Source organism: Dromaius novaehollandiae, chromosome 8, assembly GCF_036370855.1.
Source record: "Dromaius novaehollandiae isolate bDroNov1 chromosome 8, bDroNov1.hap1, whole genome shotgun sequence".
NCBI classification, from domain to species: domain Eukaryota; kingdom Metazoa; phylum Chordata; class Aves; order Casuariiformes; family Dromaiidae; genus Dromaius; species Dromaius novaehollandiae.
Genome location: NC_088105.1, coordinates 30700390 through 30717327, shown reverse-complemented (window position 1 = coordinate 30717327; position 16938 = coordinate 30700390). Strand labels below are relative to the sequence as shown.

The 16938-nt window shown below is 52.8% G+C and overlaps 2 protein-coding genes across 5 annotated transcripts in view; one reads left to right on the top strand and one right to left on the bottom strand.

Moving 5' to 3' along the window:
- Window positions 1-18: 18 nt before the first annotated feature.
- On the top strand, window positions 19-7305 carry TMEM53 (transmembrane protein 53). The gene is made up of 3 exons (XM_026096803.2): window positions 19-117; window positions 481-593; window positions 2420-7305. Exons 1-3 carry the CDS (start codon window positions 75-77, stop codon window positions 3080-3082), a joined length of 819 nt encoding a protein of 272 aa, XP_025952588.1. The 5' UTR covers window positions 19-74; the 3' UTR covers window positions 3083-7305.
- A 3733-nt stretch (window positions 7306-11038) lies between these two features.
- RNF220 (ring finger protein 220) overlaps window positions 11039-16938 on the bottom strand; it is a 236285-nt gene continuing 230385 nt past the window's right edge. For all 4 annotated transcript variants that reach the window (XM_064516113.1, XM_064516112.1, XM_064516114.1 and 1 more), the window contains one exon: window positions 11039-14138. In XM_064516113.1, coding sequence (XP_064372183.1) covers window positions 14067-14138 — 72 coding nt within the window. In that variant the 3' untranslated portion in view covers window positions 11039-14066. The remainder of the gene's footprint in view (window positions 14139-16938) is intronic.

Here is a 16938-nt window from a genome sequence, read left to right as displayed (position 1 = left end):
GCAGGCGCGGGGGGTGGGGCTTCCGGTGGGGCGAGCGGAAGCGCCGGGGGTGTGTGAGGAGAGAGCGGGCGGCTATGGGGAGCCGCAGGCTGGAGGCGGCGGTGGAGCTGGTGGCGGGTGCGGCCGGGGGACCCCGGGGGCAGGAGAGGCGGGGGGATCCCCAGGGAGGAGGGGCCGGGCCTGGGGACCCTTGAGGGAAAGGGGGGCCGAGTCTGGGCGACTCCCAATGTCGGGAGGCCCTGGGGGCCCCAGAGGAAAGGGGGGACCAGGCCAGGGGGACCCTTGAGGGTAGAGGAGGCGGGTACTGGGCCTGGGGCCGCCTAATGGCAGGAGGGTCTGGTGGATCCTGGGGCGTAGAGAAGGGAAACTGGGCCCTGGGGACCCCCAATGACAGAAGGGCCTGGGGAGCCCTTGAGGGAGGAGGAGGGGGAGGTTCGGGCCCGGAGGACCCCCCGGTGTCAGTCTCATGGTTTGTTGCAGAGAGCAGCACGGAGTGGGGGCCTGCAGGCAATCAGCCTGTGGTGATCCTTCTAGGCTGGGCAGGCTGTCAGGACAGATACCTAGCCAAATACAGTGCAATCTACAGTCAGAAGGTGAGTAGCTTGTTTGTATTCTCATAACACTATCATGCATCCCTCCGAGAAACTGTCTCTTTTCTGCATGTTGGCAAACTCACTCTAAAGCCTCTCGCACTCCGAAGAGTCACTGGGAGTAAGTGGTGACTTCTCGTCATTGAAAGCTCCTTGTGTCTGGGAACTGCTTAGCCAGTATTAGCTAAGCAGTTGCTGAGGTCATCTTTGTGTGTGCAACTGAGAGGCAAAAATACTTCCTCAGAGGAACAGTTTCTGCCTCTGTGTGAATCACTGGATTACGTTAAGACTTTTAAAACTGTGAGATTATTAATGAACCATGAAACGTGTGTGTTCTTTTTGGCCAAAAAACCCATGCATTTACTGCTTGCTAATAGGCCACAGCACAGACCTGGCAAGGCCAGTCTGGAGACTGAGAGAGCACATCAGCATCTGTCATTCCCTCAGCTTTTCCTTTCTGTTCAGATGGTTCATCTGCATGTTGCGTTCCAAATTCATTTTATTCTTTCTGAGAAACAGGCATCCTATGATATTAATACCTGGTCGTTAGCAACTCTTTGCGTTTGGACTAAAGAGGTCTGTCCAATTGCTAGTCCCCTCAGTTACGATATGTTCCTTTCTGATACTGTGATTTACTGGAATGATCTCAGCTTGTGGTGTTGGGACCCAGTTAAATGTTAGACATTTTATTTTTGTGAAAATGCCAGAATCTTGTTTTCTGGCAGAATCTGTTTTGGCCATGGGTGGCAAAGCTTGTACATTAACATATGTATTGTTAATATGTAATCCAGTGCAAGAGTCATTAATTGGCTTGTTCTGGTGAAGAATTGTTAAGAGATGCTGCTGATCAAGATGAGAAGCATGTTACATGGCAGCATGCCAACTTCTGATAGAAAAGTATTTCACAAAAGGATGATGGGAATGGAGAGAAGGGGTTTTCTTAGGCCCTTAATGAGGAAGTGGCTGCAGCCCTGGCAAAATGATATACAAACTTTCGATTTAAGACTGAAACTTGATATCCTCTGTTCTTCCTAGTTCACTGTTCAGGGAGCTGTGGGAGGGAGGGTGGTCTTGGTGCCTTTGCCTTACAGTGGTCAGTGCATAATGGCAGAGAGTTCAGGGTGGTATGAAACTCCTTTAGAGTTTCTTCCTTGGTATGAAACTCATTTAGAAACTTCTTTGAGGTCCTCTTTTCCAATCTACACCTAAATGTAAGATCTTAACTGTAAAGGCAAATTGCATAGGCCTTCTGACTCTTGGAACCAGTTCTTTTCACTTGCACAGCTAAAGAGTTTCAGAAAGGATTACAAAATCATGTCAGTGCTTATTGTGGGTGAGTCTCAGAGATGGCTGCAAATGGGTACTACCAAAGGACAGGAAGAAGTTCCTCCTCTTCCTTATATTTGTTTCACTGTCATGAATTAGATATGCATCAGGGTAAGTCCTTCTTCCCAAAATGGCCTTTACTGAAGGCTTATGAGTCAGAGAAAGGGCCTGTTTTCTGTTCTTGTGTGAAGATTAACACTCATTAACAGTGTGGGTGGTAATGTCCTTAGCGGCTGTGCCAGCTAGCATAAGACTTGGAAGGATCTTAAATGTCATCAAAGCTAGGCCCTCTGCTATTGCAAAAACTCTTTCATACTACTGTGTGCTATTATGATTATTACAATGCTGTTCATAGTGGTGCTGTGCTACTAAAGAGCTTCTCATGGTCCTGTGGCTTCTGTTTGAAACCTGACCCAAATTTTCATGTTCTCTGTCCTACTGCTTGTATATTTTGTGTAATTTACAGCACAGCCCAAACTGGGGTCTTTATCTGTTCTTCTTAGGGGTGCGCCATCATCCGCTACACAGCTCCATGGAAGATGGTATTCTTCTCAGAGTCTTTTGGCATCAGATCACTGCAGACCCCAGCTAGGAGCCTCCTGGAGCTGCTCTTCGACTACAGCATTGAAAACAGACCTGTTCTGTTTCATGTTTTCAGCAATGGTGGGGTCATGCTATACCGCTATGTCCTTGAGGCACTCCACAAAGAGCAGCCATTCAGAAGCCTCAGAGTAGTGGGCACCATTTTTGATAGCGCTCCTGGCAGAAGAAACTTGAGAGGAGGCCTTCGTGCCTTGGGAACTGTCTTGGTATCCACTAACGTGCTGCTCAAGTATTTCCTCTTGTTCAGTTTTGCCACTACAGCTGTCGTGATGAGGATCATCCTGTACCCACTGACCCGCTTCATCCATGAGAGCCATTACGATGCCCTGCTGAAAGCGCCCTCACGATGGCCTGAGCTTTACCTCTATTCCAAAGCTGATGCAGTCATTGAGGTCAGTGAAGTTGAGCACATGGCCAATGCCCGGCAGCGGCTTGGTGTCTCCGTGAAAACTGTAGACTTTTCAGACTCTGCTCACGTCAGCCATATGCGGGCAAATCCCACCTATTACAGCAAACTCTGTACGACTTTCCTGTCAGACTGTGTCAGGGGCTTACCTCGTTAGTGGTGTAATGACCTTCTCTGTATGCCTTTGCTTTGCTCAGATTGTATGGGAAATGTCACCCCCTTGCCTCTGTATTTTTGAAGTGAGGAAAGCAGAGACTTTCTCTGTTCTCAGCTTTTTTTCACCAGATAAATGTCTGAAAGCCTCCAGGCCAGCCTTTGGGCCAGTAAAGTCATAGCAGCAAGTAGATCTGGGGTAATTTTAAGTACTGAAGGTGAAATCCTAGCTTTACCTGCTTTACTAAGGTATCATGGACCAGAATTTCACCTGGGATGTTATTTGTTTCTTCTTATCCTGTGTTGTTCTCTGCTTTCCATGCTGTGTCCTTGTCTCTGGTATCTAATGTGCATGTTCTGTTACCTTGTACTGGTTCTAATGTTACAGCTCTTCAATATATTTGCTTTTTCTCTCTGCTATTCCTTTCATCTTGTAGTGAGCAAACAGAAGCTGCTCTGCAGAATTTCCCTCTTCTCTCAGCGCATTGTAACTATTGTTGCAGTCGTTGCTGGAGAGCAGGCCCAGGAACCAAATGTAAGATCTGGAAGAAGCTTGTGCATGGAAATATGACCAGACTGCCATCTGGTTTCATTAAAGAGCATAGATAGCACAGCCAAAGCACTGATTCCCTTGCCCTGGGAGGGGGCTCAAATGTTTGTGATAACTTTTGTGTTCTTCAGCCAAAAGATCAGGTTAATCTTTTAGTTTCTCTTCCTTTTTCTTTCCTGTGTTCTCCTGAGCAGTTTTACTTTCCTGGAGAAATGCTCATTTATTATTGCATGTCGTGGAGCAGCCTAGATTGTGCATCTGGGAATGCAGGGAAACTGGCATAGCTGTAACCCAAAAGACCTCAGAAATAGAAAGGTGGAATTGGAGAGAAAAATGAAACTGTCTCTCGGAGCTATGATTTATACTGGGTGTTTCTTAAATCACTTCCAGTGAGCTAGCCCACAAATGACCATGAAATTCAATGTTTTTCCCCATAATGTTCTCTTCAGATGATCAGTCTTTGCTGTCTGTGCAGCATGTACTTGTAATGCAAAGAAATTATTTCATTCTACCCAGTGAAAAAGTAGCTTGTTGCACTGCCTTTCAGCCATGTTTGGTCTTGGGCTTTGTGATTTGTTTTGGGGAGAGATGGGGATGAACTCGGAGGCAGAGCCTGCTAATAATGTATTTCCTCTGTGTCACAGCATTGCAAACTAATTACAGATGTAGTGGGCATTTTTAGCCAACTTTAAGTTCTTACTCTCAGATTGGCAGGAACGGGCCCTGGAGAGGCATGGTATAGGGCTCTTTGAACAACAAGGGGGCTGCCCTTGCGAGGTAAGAACATGAAAAGCACAAGGATTTTTATGGGTGTTTGCTGCCTGTGCTTGACTCGCCCACCCTTGGGGTGCTGTCATCCACAGTTACAAGGCACTTGCTGTTCTGAATGGAAACACAGACAGAGACATCTCTTGGGAAGCGCTAAAATTATTTCTAAGTTTAAAACATGAACCCTAACACCTCACACAAGAGGCAACGCAGGATGAGTTGTGGTCTGTGGCTAGACCAACTGTTTTTAGCAGAATAATGTGGCAACAGTTACTTAAAACTAAGAATAACCCCATGTTGGGCATGCCTTTAAAGGGTGGATTAGGGTGTATAGGATATGTGAGAATTGGCTGAAAAGGGGCTGACTGCTTGGTTTATTTTCAATTATTTAAGTGAAAACTGTCTCCAAGCATGGGAGCCCTTGCTGCTTGGGGCACAGTCTTGCGTAGGTGTGATCTTTGAGTTTTCACTTCTACTGTGAAGATCAGCTGTGTGGGCTACCCTGTGGTAAGAGAGCCTTCAATATGCTGCTTTTTGTAAAGAAATTCTTGTTTCGAGGGTTTGGACCTATGAAATCCAGACATGGTCCCCTATCCCAGGAAGTCTATCAGAGATCTTTTAGGTTTTTAAGCCTGAATCCGGCTTGTGCTGTCAGTGCCATAACTGCTAAGCTGTGATCTGTTTGCTTGCCTTCCTGGAGAGCTGTGCTGTATCTTTCTTTCGAGCATCCAGCCTGTTTGTGGGACTGTGAAAGTTCTTAGGGAGCAGAGGTGATAAAGGTATTTAACTAGCACTTGCCCTCGTGCTGGTTTCTACGGGTTCAGTATTTATAGAACACTTAAACACTTCATAATATACGTCTCTGAATTAATACAGTTGTGCTGGACTGGGAATCTGCTGTTGCTGTTTATTGCCTTGGGTGTTGAACTTCTCTGTGTGCCTTTTTAAGCACTTGGGCTGCTGTGGAGCATGGTTGGCAGGTGTTGGAGCTAAAACCTCTGTCTCTCTGCGACAGGATGGTCAAAATCCCTCTGGGAAGAGCCCCACACTCATGTCACCTACACCTTTAACCTCCCCCTTCATCTCTGCAACAGGATTGCCACTCCCTACCTCCTTCTAGCCGTGTCCTCCAACTCTGTGCTTTCCAGTGCCGCAGCGTGTGCTACCTGCCTGCCTCCAAGGTCTGGGTCCCTCTGCATCTTTGCTCCAGTGTGCGTATACCTACATACAGGCTTCAAAAGCTCCATGCCCTCATCCCTTTTCACTGGTCCTTACAGTGTTTATGTGCCATTGGCACCTCAGCACTGCACTTGGCTGGGGGCAACTAGATCAGCCCTCATTTCCAGGCCAAGCTGCATGTTTGCAGCTTACTGGCCTCTTTGGCTTTAGGATGCAGTGCGCTTGGTGCAGCGAGTAGCCCTGGCCTGTGACGGCGGATCAGCTGTTCCTGTGATCAGGTCCCCCAGAGCAGGAGCGAGGCCGTGGCATTGCAGTGCTGACAGCACGTGCCTTCTGACGGAGCACTGCATTCAAAGAAGTCGCATGATGTGCTTCACTTGTACCATAGTCCTGCCACCCCAAACTGCTGGTGTGACAGGGGGCACCTTTGAAAGAGGTGGAGAGTGCCCAGGTAGCTGAGTTGCACTTCCCTAGGCCACCCTATGCTACACGAACAGGAATTTATTCATGCGCACTTCCACCATTACAAAAACTATTTAAAATTCAGGGGTAATTCATGTATCCACCTTTCTCAAAGAGCAGTGGGGGGATCGCTAGCAGGCGAGTGATTTACAGAGGAAGTCATCAGCACCAATCTTCTGGGTAGGTTTAGTTTTCCATATCCCAGCAAGTTTTAATCATGATTATGAGCAGTGTGTTAAATGTATTGTGTGATATATTGCCCTTTTCTTCCCTATACAGCATGTATGTTTGCCCCCCTTTTCTGCCCTCTGTATTTCTGTTGTTTGTTATTTGAAACAGAAGGTTAATAACTTGGAGCCTGAAGGCACACAGCCAGGAACTGATCCAAGCTCTACTGGATTTTTAAAAAACAACCTCTAATCCTTGCTAAACTGTCACAGTTTGGTGCAGCCAGTGTTCCTAGAGAGCTTCAGCCTCAACAACGAGAGCCAAAGATTGGGATATCTTGGTAAATCGGAGTAATCTCCGAGACTAAGGGAGGGGTAATGCAGATCAGCACTTTGGGAGAAAACGCAGCCCCCTCGACTTGCTTTGGAGGTAGGGGACAGGATGTGACATTGGCAGTCACCTGCCAGTTTTCCTGCCAGCCTGCAGAGCCCTAAGTTCATTTTACTGCAGTCAAACCCTCAAGCGGGGCCTGTGGAGCTGCGCAGGTGAAATACCAGCTGCGGTGGGAGAGGAAGATGCCCAGCGTTCCCAGGGGCCAGCTGCTGGCATTGCGCATTTCCTATCTAGGTTAATTTTGCAAGAGCGCAAATTAACCTTTCCTCATGAACAAAAGCCATTTGCGAGTGTTTCCTGCAAGGGAGCTGGCTGCGTGCTCGGTCCCATGTGCAGCCTTTTCTGCACAGGCACTGGCGATGTTACGGAAAGGCTTATAGAAAGAAAAAGGCTGCTTAATTAGTGGTCAAGGTGGTTGTGGGCCTTGCCTGGAGAGCATTTAGCCTCCTCTGGCAGGCGGTGAGAGGGCACCCGCACAGCCAGGGTGCCCGTTTGTGGAGCTGGGGAGGCTGCAGAGGTGCCCTGGGTGGTACCGGGGGCCACGAACCAGCCCAGGCACGAGCCGGGTTTTAGACCAGTGGGAAGCTTGTGACGAGGGAAGAAGGCAAACCAGGCTGCTGGGTAAAGACTGATGTGTGCCCACACCTCCTAAAGGCTTTTTAAAAAACTCCTCTTGTATGTTCAGGAAATAAACTGTAGAGACTGAGGCCCTATCTTTGTACGTGTTGGCAAGCCACAGGCGTGTGCAAGAAATGAATAAGGAGTCATGGACACAAACTCCAAAAATCAGGACTGGAAACAAGCAACCCAGCTCCCTGTTCTTCTTCCTCAAAAGCAAACAGGAGGAAGCATGAAGCCAGCGCGTGTCACGCAGAGGGGCTGAGGCAGAGGTGGCATCAGGCGCCTGCCCCGGCGAGCTCCGACCCCGGTGGCCGCGCTGCGGCACGGGCTGTGCCCTGCTCTGAAGCAGGCGGCATCTCCACGAGTTTGGGCCACAAAACCGAGGCTGGGAAGGAGACGTCGTTCCACGAGGTGGCAGCAGGCCCTCTCTTTCCTCCAGCCCCCATCCGTGGAGACATTTTAGCCAATTTTTCTGCAGGTTCAGTCATTAGGAAAGAGGAAAAGCTTGTTAAGGCTGGAGGTGGTCCTTGCAAGGAGGCTGCTGGGCCCCGGGCGTTAGGGAGGCTGCATGCATGGGCTGAACTGGAAGGGTTTAAGGGGAGAGATGTCCCTTCGAGGAGGGGCGTGCTCAGCCCTCCCGTGTTGCTGCCGTGTCCTTGGGGCCGCTCGTGTCCTTGCGGGTTGCTGGGGCCGTGGTCGTCCCCCTGCAGATGCCGGGGACTGCACGGCCCTGGTGGGCACTGATTGCGCTGAAATAATGAGTGTGAGCTCATCCGATTTAGGAGACAAACACCGAGGAAGCACTGGCATGGGTGTCGGGAGGGAGACCTGTTGCATTCGTTGCATCGCTGAGCGGAGGCATGAGTGGCCGGACAGCCCCCTGGGACCGCAGCAAGGGCAAGGCTGCCGCAGCCACATCGTTCATCGGGGGCAAGCCCCGTGCATGTGAGCCCGTTGGAGCCGAGCACTTGAGGACTTAAAAAGAAGAGAGGGTAAGGAGTTACATGGGGAAGTAGATTATACAATGATAGGATTAAAATAACCTCTTACTTGGGAAGCTGTTAGGCTTCAACCCGTGTCCAACTGTTAGGAATTAGGAGGAAGGTGTAGCAGTATCCTGTTTCTTGCAGCAGCTTTGAAATTGTCTGGTGCTGTGGCCTGAGGCAGGTCCTGCACAAGACTCCAAGAGCGCAACTCAGCCTAGTGTTTTCCGTGTGCCTGGGAGCATCTCCAGTGAAAAGTCCTAGCTCGAAGTGAGGAAAGGCAAACCAGCAAGAGGACCAAAACATGACGCCGAGAAGCAGAGCTCGTGATTTAGTACAGAATAGCTACCTCGCCTTAGAGCTGTCTGCACAAAAGCTATGCTAGATCGTCTTTTTCAGCTTTAACTAGAAATTCAAATGGAAATTCTGACTGTGGGAACAGCAGGACCAAACACAGCCCCACTGGGGGCTCCGCGCTGGGACGGGGTTTGCGTGGCGACACGGTCCAGGCTGCAAAGCTCAGCGGGGCTCCTAGGTGCCCCAGCAGGGCCAGTGGGAGAGGGCAGGGACCCCTGTGTCCCCGGGGATATTATTCCAGTGCCAGCTCTCCTGCTGCCGTGAGGAGCCTGGGAGCCATGGTGGGGCTTGTGGCCTCCCTCTCTGTGCAGGGGACGAGGGGGCTGCCAGTGCTGCCAGCCAAGCCGGGGCAGCGCAGCGGTGTGCATGGCACGTGCCGGACCGCAGCAAGCATGCGGGGCAGGCAGACGCCCTCCCAAACCTGGCCGGGCTGGGGTAGGGAGAGCGCGGGCAGTCCCTGACCTCCCCGGGTGATTAATGAGCTGACAATAGGGTATTGATAAGGAATTAACCTTGAGCCCTTCTTGCTTCAGTGTCAATAGAGCAGGAGCCAAGTACACACATTTGATTGGAAATCTGTGTTTGGCCTCTGCTGCCTCTGCGCGCATCGATGAGCGAGTGCGGGGCGCCCGCGTCGGGCGGCGGTGACGGCCCAGCTGTGATGTGCATGCGAATCGAGCCGCCGCCACGTGCCTGCCGCCTCTCTCGGGGCTGCCCGCGTCCCTGCGGGGCCCGCACGGCAGCTGGGGCACGGCACGGCCAGCCAGGCGCGGATGCCACCCCCGGACCCGGAGCACCCTGGGGGCAGAGGGACGCGCCATGGGGCTGGCCCTGACCCGCAGCAGCCCCGCGGCAGGGGGGCTGTGGTGATCGACGTGGGTGCGTGGTGCCATGGGGCAACAGCAGCTCTCGTGCCGCGGATTGGTGGTGTGAGAGCCCTGCTTAGGGGGTACTGGGATGGCCCAGGACTGGCCCCTTTGGGGGGGGCCCCCTTTGGGGGCCAGTGGCCCATCCTGCCCCGGCGTCCACTCTGAGCGGTTTGTTTAATTAAGTGTTTTGCCTAATGGGATTGCCTCATTTCCATAACAAACTGGCTGGCTGTCATTAGGTGGGCTCCCTCATTCATTACTGTTAATTAGATATGGATCCCCCAGAAGGCGGTGCGGGGTGATGAACGAGGCCCCTGACACACGCTATTACACATTAGCATTTTCTCAATACATTCTATACATCACAGCCCTCCGCTTCCTAAAGATATTTTAAATAAAATATTAGCAGCCCGCTGTGGGCTGGGGGAGAGAGGGGAAGGGAGAGTTGCCAGCCCCTCATCCCGGCCTCAGGCCTCCTCTGGGCCCAGGACCCCCTCCGCAGCCGTCTGGCCAGGGCTGTGGCATGGCGTTGCTTGGTGGGGGCTTGAAAGTGCTGGGGGCTCGAAAGCGCCGGGTCCTGGAGCCTGGTGATCCCGCAAGGGGCTCAGGCTGGGCGGGAGGTGGTTTTCTGTGCTCAAAAAAGAAGTTTTTTGCCCTTTTGGCACAAAGCGGCCAAACCCTGCTGTCCGCCAGCCATGTCGAAGCAGCTGGAAAGAGGGCCCAGGCGTTCTGGCTGTGCCCCCCCAGCTGAGGCTCTCCCCCCCAGCACCCATCCCTGGGGGCACCCAGCTGAGGCGGGGGGGGCGGGGGGGTGCCCCCATCGACCCGTCTGCAAAATGTTTGTAAACCGAAAGTGTCAGCGCCAGCATGGCCTGCCCTGGGCCAGGGGGGCCCGACCTCCGGCCCGCGGTCCCGCCGCGGGTAACCCTACACCGCGCCAGCGGCCCCTAATGCAGGATGTATAGATCTGTTGGGGCTGGGTGCCACCTCCCCCCCCCGCCCCCGCACCGCCAGGGGGACGGCGAAATAATGCAGCTGCTCCGACTTCATTAGTGGGGCGGCGGGCAAACCTGAGCCCCCCGCAGCCCCTGAGCGCTGCCTGCCCTGCTGCTGTGCCGGCGGCAGGGCCCGGAGCTGCCCTCGGGGTGCCGGTCCATCCACCGCCCTGCAGCCTCGTCACGGCCCCAAATCTGGGCTGGTCGTGGCCTGTCAGAGACACCCCCCTGGCCTCCACGCCCTGCATGGGGGGGTTCGGGGTGCTGTGGGCCAGCCTTGCTCCACGCCGCAGCTGCCAGGAGATGTCAGCAGCCACCCACCCCGCCGAGCCCAGCTGCGGTCCCCGGGGCGTGCAGCCCCCCCCGCGCTCACTGCTTTCTTTTTTCTTTTTTCTTTCTTTTTTTTCTTTTTTCTTTTTTCTTTCTTTTTTTTTCTTTTTTCTCTTTTTTTTTTTCTTTCTTTCTTTTTTTTTTTAATGGCCCGATACAGTTTTTATCACAGGGAATTCGCTCCCAAAGATGACCTCCCCGTCCGGCCGCAGCGCGGGTGTAGGGGAGCCGCACGGATGCCACGCGCCTGCGAAAGGAGACACAGAGGAGGCGGGAGGGCCCAAGAAGATTTATACTTGTTTAATTAATGTCAAATGTAGTTTACAAACGGGAGTGACAAGTACCTCTTTGTATAATATACACTGACACACAATCATCGACACACCGGAATAGCGCTTTGTGCAACTGGGATTCTTTGGGCAAAGATAGGTAACTCCGATTTCATTTTTTTTTTCAATGGTTTAAACTCACTGCAGAAGAGAGGATGCGGCTGGTGCCTGTTCCGAAATGCAGCTGGCTCCTGCGGCAGCCAGCGATGAGCCGCCACTCTCCCCAGCCTCCCCCTTGAAAACAGGGAATGGCTTTACAATTAAAAAAAAAAAAAAGAAAAAAAAAAAGAAACAAAGAAACAATGACTAGTTACATATGGTTTTACACATACGTACATAGAGCACACGGTTGGTCCACAACCTACGCCAGCAATCCTGGCTCCCGGGGCCTATTTCCGAAGAAGGGCTGGGGCTGGGGGACCTGCCTTCGCCCCCTTTCCCTCCGCTGCCTTTCAGGACAGCCCACGGCAGCCTCCCAAATGCACCGCTGCGACCCCGGCACCACTGCTCGGGTTGTGCTCGCAGCCCTGCCATGCCTTGCCACAAACTTATTCCACTTCAAAAGCTCAGAGCCCATTTTGCGTGCCTGCCTTTCCCCTGTCTAAGTGCTCCCGGCCCGAGGACCGGGCAAGGGGAGCACGGCTGGTTGCAGCCTTTTCCTCTGCTCGCAGCCTCACCAGGGCAGGCTGGACCCCACTGCCGTGGCTCAGCGTCCTCTGGGTCCCGGGAGCTTTGCAGGAAGGTCCCAGGCTCCTGGGTGCCCCCAAGCAGGGAAGGCTGCAACCACCACACTGCTAAGAGCTTGGAGACCTGGAAACTGTCAGTTAAGCATTGCAGACTTTTGCCAAGATGATAATAAAATACAGCTCCCTCCTTTTGCTTTTCTTCAGGGTGCAGTGGGATCCTTTTGAAATCACTCGGGGGGCACTGAGGAATACAGCTGCTCTCTGGAAAAAGCATCAGGCACATGGCAGAGGCACAGGGATGGTGTACGAGACAGCCTGCCTCCCAAGCTGCCCCTCCTCCCGAAACGCCCCAGCAAATCCAGCAAAGAATACGTCCTGCAGCCTCCAAGCCACCTTAAAATGCCCCTTGCCCTGCCACATGGTGCTCCTAGCGTGGGATCTGCTTCGAATGACCCTGTGGGAGCAAGGGGAGATGTGTTCCCCCCTTCTCATCTTCCTGCTGTAGGGAGCTAGCACCCCGCGGCTGCCCGGAGGCTGCCCGGCACAGCGGGTGCCCCAGCGAGCCCCGGCGCCAGGACAGGGCACCGTGCAGACTCGCGCGGCTGGGGCGCCTGCATGCAGGGGGCACGCTCACCTTGGGAAACCATCAACAGCTCTGTGTCCTAGGTCCTGAAAATAAAAAAAAAAAACAGGCCACATGGCAGCTTTGGTTAAGGCTGAGGATAGGGGGGATATGGACAAGCACACGCGATCGCTGGGGACGAAGCTAGGGATGTGGGACCCTCCAGGAACCAGGTGTTCCTGCTGGCCCCAGCCCGCTTGCTCTGCCCGGCAAGCCCTGGCCTGCATGGGCCGAGGCAGGATGCTGTGGGGAAGGGGAGAAGGGGCTGGCTCGGCTCTGCCCGTGTGCCAAACCCTCTTTCCTGCTCTTTTGCAGAAGGCAGGCCTGGGTGAGCGGGGAGCTGCAGGAATGCAGCGCAGGAAGGGCTGGCCGAGCCGCTCTGCGCTGGGGAGTGCTGTGGTGCAGTGCAGCGACGGTGGCGATGGCTGGGAAAACTGCCAGGGGCAGCTCGGCCCCGGCCAACAAAGTCCAGCAGCAGGAGAGCGGAGCGAGGCAGGGGCTGGCTGCCGCGCGGCTGGGGCGAGGACGGGCTGTGCGGCCGCAGCCTTCGAGAAGACACAAGCGGGTTAGTCCCAACTTTGAGCAGCGCGTCCCCGCCGGGGGAGAGGGCAGCGCTCGGCCAGGCCGTTTCCTTGCGGTTCCTTGCCGTTTGCCCCTTCCCCACCTGGAAAAGGCAAAAGTGGCTGAGCCAGGCCTCCTCCCCCTGCCCCATCCCCTGGCGAGGAGTTAAAAGCCGTGTCTTTCTGGGGATAACGATTCTATTATAAATAGCCCCATTAGCTACAACTAATGACAAAAATCCACCTCCTCTACTCCCCATAAGTTCTGTAAGTTATGGGCAATGCTACAGCCATTACTAAAAGCTGTTAACTTCATATTTGAATGAGGAAATATACACCACAGAACATTAAACCATTTATATTATATATATGTATATATATACTTTTTTAAACTAATGACTTTAATGCCAAAACTTTGCTGAACCAAGAAAAATATGGGTTTAATGTTCTCTGCTCATTTTTTTTCTTCTTTAAAAAAAATACAACCCAAAAAAAAGAAAGGGAAACTTATTAGTATGTAATGTTTGAGTCTATCCCATTTATACACAACATTGTAAACATATATAATCTATATTACATGTGCTTCATTTCTGCCTGGGTGTGGTTTTTTTTCTTTAAACCTTTTTTTTTATCACTAGAACACCACAAAAAAACGAAACCAAACCAAACCAAAAACCAAAACAAAAAAAACAAACAAAAAACTGAACAAAGAACACAAGTTACAGGTTATTTAACATCTTTCTGTCAAGGGTCCCTTCCCCAGTCTCCTGGGGTCAGAGTGGTCAATAACACAGTCCAAAGGAGGGCTTGTGAGCCATCCGCAATGCAAAGCCAGCTCCAGGGAATGGGTCGATGGGGAACACTGGTTTTAAAAAAGGGGGCTTCACAACGAAGGGTTTGGTTTTGCCCGCTGCAGATGCTGAAGGAGGTCTCAACACGCGGGACCTGGGAGCCGAGGCTCCCCACTGCTCCTATATCCTCAAGTCCACATCTGGAGTCTCTGGGTCTTTGTTTTTTAAATTTTAAAACGTCTTTTTTTTTGTTGCTGTCGTTCTTTTCCCCCGTGGTGTGATGAGCTGAGCCGAGTAGCCGGGTTCCGCCCTCCCGCTGGGTCCTTCATAAGTAGATGCGCCGAAGGTCTCCGGGAGACGTGATGGTGTTACACTGGGGACAGAGCTTCTTGGCACCCTGCAAGCAGCAGATGAGACAAACAGCATGAGAACAACGCACAGCAAAGGAGGGCAACCCACACGGACCTCTCTCTCAGCCTGGCATCCCTGCCAAGGAAGCAGAGGAGCAGGAAAGCAAGGCCAGCCCCCTTCCCCTCCATGCAGGGCCCTGCAGGCGGCAGGGCAATGCCCTCCCAGCAGCAGGTCCAGGCTCGGAGAAGGGGCAGCCAAGCCCAGACTCATTTCTTCTCAGCCCCCGAGTTCCTCATTCCACCCCGGTAACAGCAGCAGGTCCCCATCACCGGGCCCCAGCATGAGGAGGCCAGGCAGGCTCCCAGCTGAGAGCTGAGGCTCGGGACCGAGACCCTTCTCCGAGCTCAGCATCTCTGCGGAGAGGAGTCTCTGTGGATGGATCAGCCTCATTGCGCTAAGCTGTGATCGCCAGCTGCCAGGCAGATTGGCTCCTTTCCACTCCCCTTGCTCATCGGCACCCCTTGGTGAGCCAGTTCAGGTCACTAAACAGGCAGAAAACAAACCCAGCAAAGTTTCCAGCTGGGGTGACCGAAGTGGCTCACAGTGTGGTTGGACAAATGCCAAGAGCGGGCACATGATCAGAGAGGGCCTCATGGCCGGGGGGACCATCCCATTCAGGGCAGCATGCTGAGGGACCGCCTTGGTCGTCCTGTGAAAGCCCTGGAGCTCCTGGCAGGAAGAAAATCCATGGCCTGTCCCATCCCAGCCTGCCGGCGCTGCCCCAGTTCATGGACCTGCCATGGAGACAGGTCTGCCTGTTCCACCAAGGCGAACTGAAACCAGCAAACCCTGAGCCCAGGTGAAGCAACGGGAGACCGACACGAACGCTACATGAAATAAAACAATGGCTGATGTGCCATCTGTCACCGAGCCTGACAGCAAGAGGGCGTTAATAAGCCTCAGAATCAGGGTCAGCCTAAGCCGGTCATCATTAGATTGGCAGATGTGACAGACAGCTGATGGCAAAAATGACAGAACGATGGCTCTGCTGCGAGGCAGCCTCCTGTCCACAGCACCAGCAGCGCAGGAAATGGGGATGCCTTGGCTTCCAACACCACCACCGCCTCAGCACAGCCTCCTGCTGCGCAGAACCGAGCACAGGCGCTGTCTGCGCGCCCCGAGTTTTACTCACGGCTGTGAGACAAGTCTTTCCAGCAGCTAAGGCCCAGTGCTCAGCAGGGCCAGAAGCGAGCTGACACAGGAGCAACATGCCATGTAAGAGCCTGCCAGCTTGCGCGGGGCTTGCAGACAGAACTGAAGCAGCTCAGTTCAGTGATGCTGCTGCTCTCCCCTGAGCAGCAGCGAGCGCGGCATGTTACATGACATAAACTGAGTGGCAGGGCAGGATCATGTCTTGCCACGCGGCTCTGAGTAGTGCCACCCACAGGTCAGGAAAACCCCTAGCAGGGGAGCTGGCACTGCTGCTTACAAAACCATGAGGGTCCGCTCTGCTGTGACCATGCCTGCACAGGGAGAACATGGAGGAGAGAGTCCCAGGTACACACAATTTACACTAGTGCAGGTATGTATCCTATATGCAGGGATGCAGCTCCAAAGAGGTCCAAGTCAAGTTTGCTCTGCAGTCTTGAGTGTCACTGAAAAGCCCACACAGACAAGCCCCAAATCCCAATGCAAGTTCCTCCTGGCAGACACTTGCTGCTTCCCGAGCTTCGCATTTCTGAGCAATCAGGTTCCAGTCAGGCTGACTCCCTTTGCTGCTGGTGGCTGAGCAACTGCCCTGATGCACGTGTCAACCACAGACACTTGCATTTGAGATCTAAAACAGCCACACACAAAGGCCTGTTGGCCTAGAGGTGAATGAAACACATAAATAGACGCCCAAGACATCTTGGACACATCACTCTCAGAGTACGAGGTGCAGACTGGCAATGGGACAGACCACTGGTGATCTGGATGTTGTGTCTAGCTCTGGCACTGGTGACTGTGGGCATGTATTTCTGGCACTCTGGGATGTACCTTATCTCCACTCTTAACAATTGCATCTACTTAGGCTTTAAGCATTTTGGGGCAGGGACTACCTCACTGTGCCTGTGCAATGCACTGAAAAGCCCCATGCACTGGTCTTCACAGCATGGACACAGGCATGTTAGATTCTGGGAAATGCAAGCACAAACCAGAACTGAAAAAAGCAGCTCAAAGACCTGATCAAACCGAAGAATGACTGTGCTGCACTCTAAAAGAGTCTGTCTATAACGTGCCTCTTCATTTACACTCAAGACTAGAACTTTGGATCTCCAGCCTCAGAAAAGAGCAAGCTCTTACCCTGTGTGTCCTTGTAAAAAGCAAGCTTCTTGCAGTGACTCCTGTAAGTAGGAGTGAAAAACGTAAAGATTTGCCCCTTCTGCCACATTTAGAGCCACTGTGGGTTGGACTATTTGGCAGCACTGCCAAGAAGACTCACTTATTTGGATGCAAATGTGGTGAAACATCATGTTTCAATTGAGTTCCTGCTCAGGCCTGCACCGCTTTGCAATCTCCTGGTCCTCAGAGGCACCTGTTGCATCTGGCTGGCCTCTTGGCATCATCTTTGTTGCTGGAGGGTCTCAAGGGAAGTGGCATGGAGGTGCTGAGAAATTCACACACAGCACGCTGTCAGAGGGGCAGCAGTTGGCAGTGGCCCCAATTGGGCTTTCCTGTGTGCCTTGACAAGCAGAAGTAAGCGTGCACAGGGACTTTAAGGCGTTCCACATGTGACCAACAACATGCATCTGTGTCCATGCTCTCCTTCCCACAACAGGTACAGCTTGTTGGCCAGTGGCAGCAAA

Excerpts from the sequence above, each read along its gene's own strand:
- TMEM53 (XM_026096803.2), top strand. The coding sequence starts at position 75 with ATGGGGAGCCGCAGGCTGGAGGCGGCGGTGGAGCTGGTGGCGG. Across the intron at positions 118-480 it reads GGCGGTGGAGCTGGTGGCGG|AGAGCAGCACGGAGTGGGGG; the intron begins GTGCGGCCGGGG and ends GGTTTGTTGCAG. Across the intron at positions 594-2,419 it reads GTGCAATCTACAGTCAGAAG|GGGTGCGCCATCATCCGCTA; the intron begins GTGAGTAGCTTG and ends TGTTCTTCTTAG.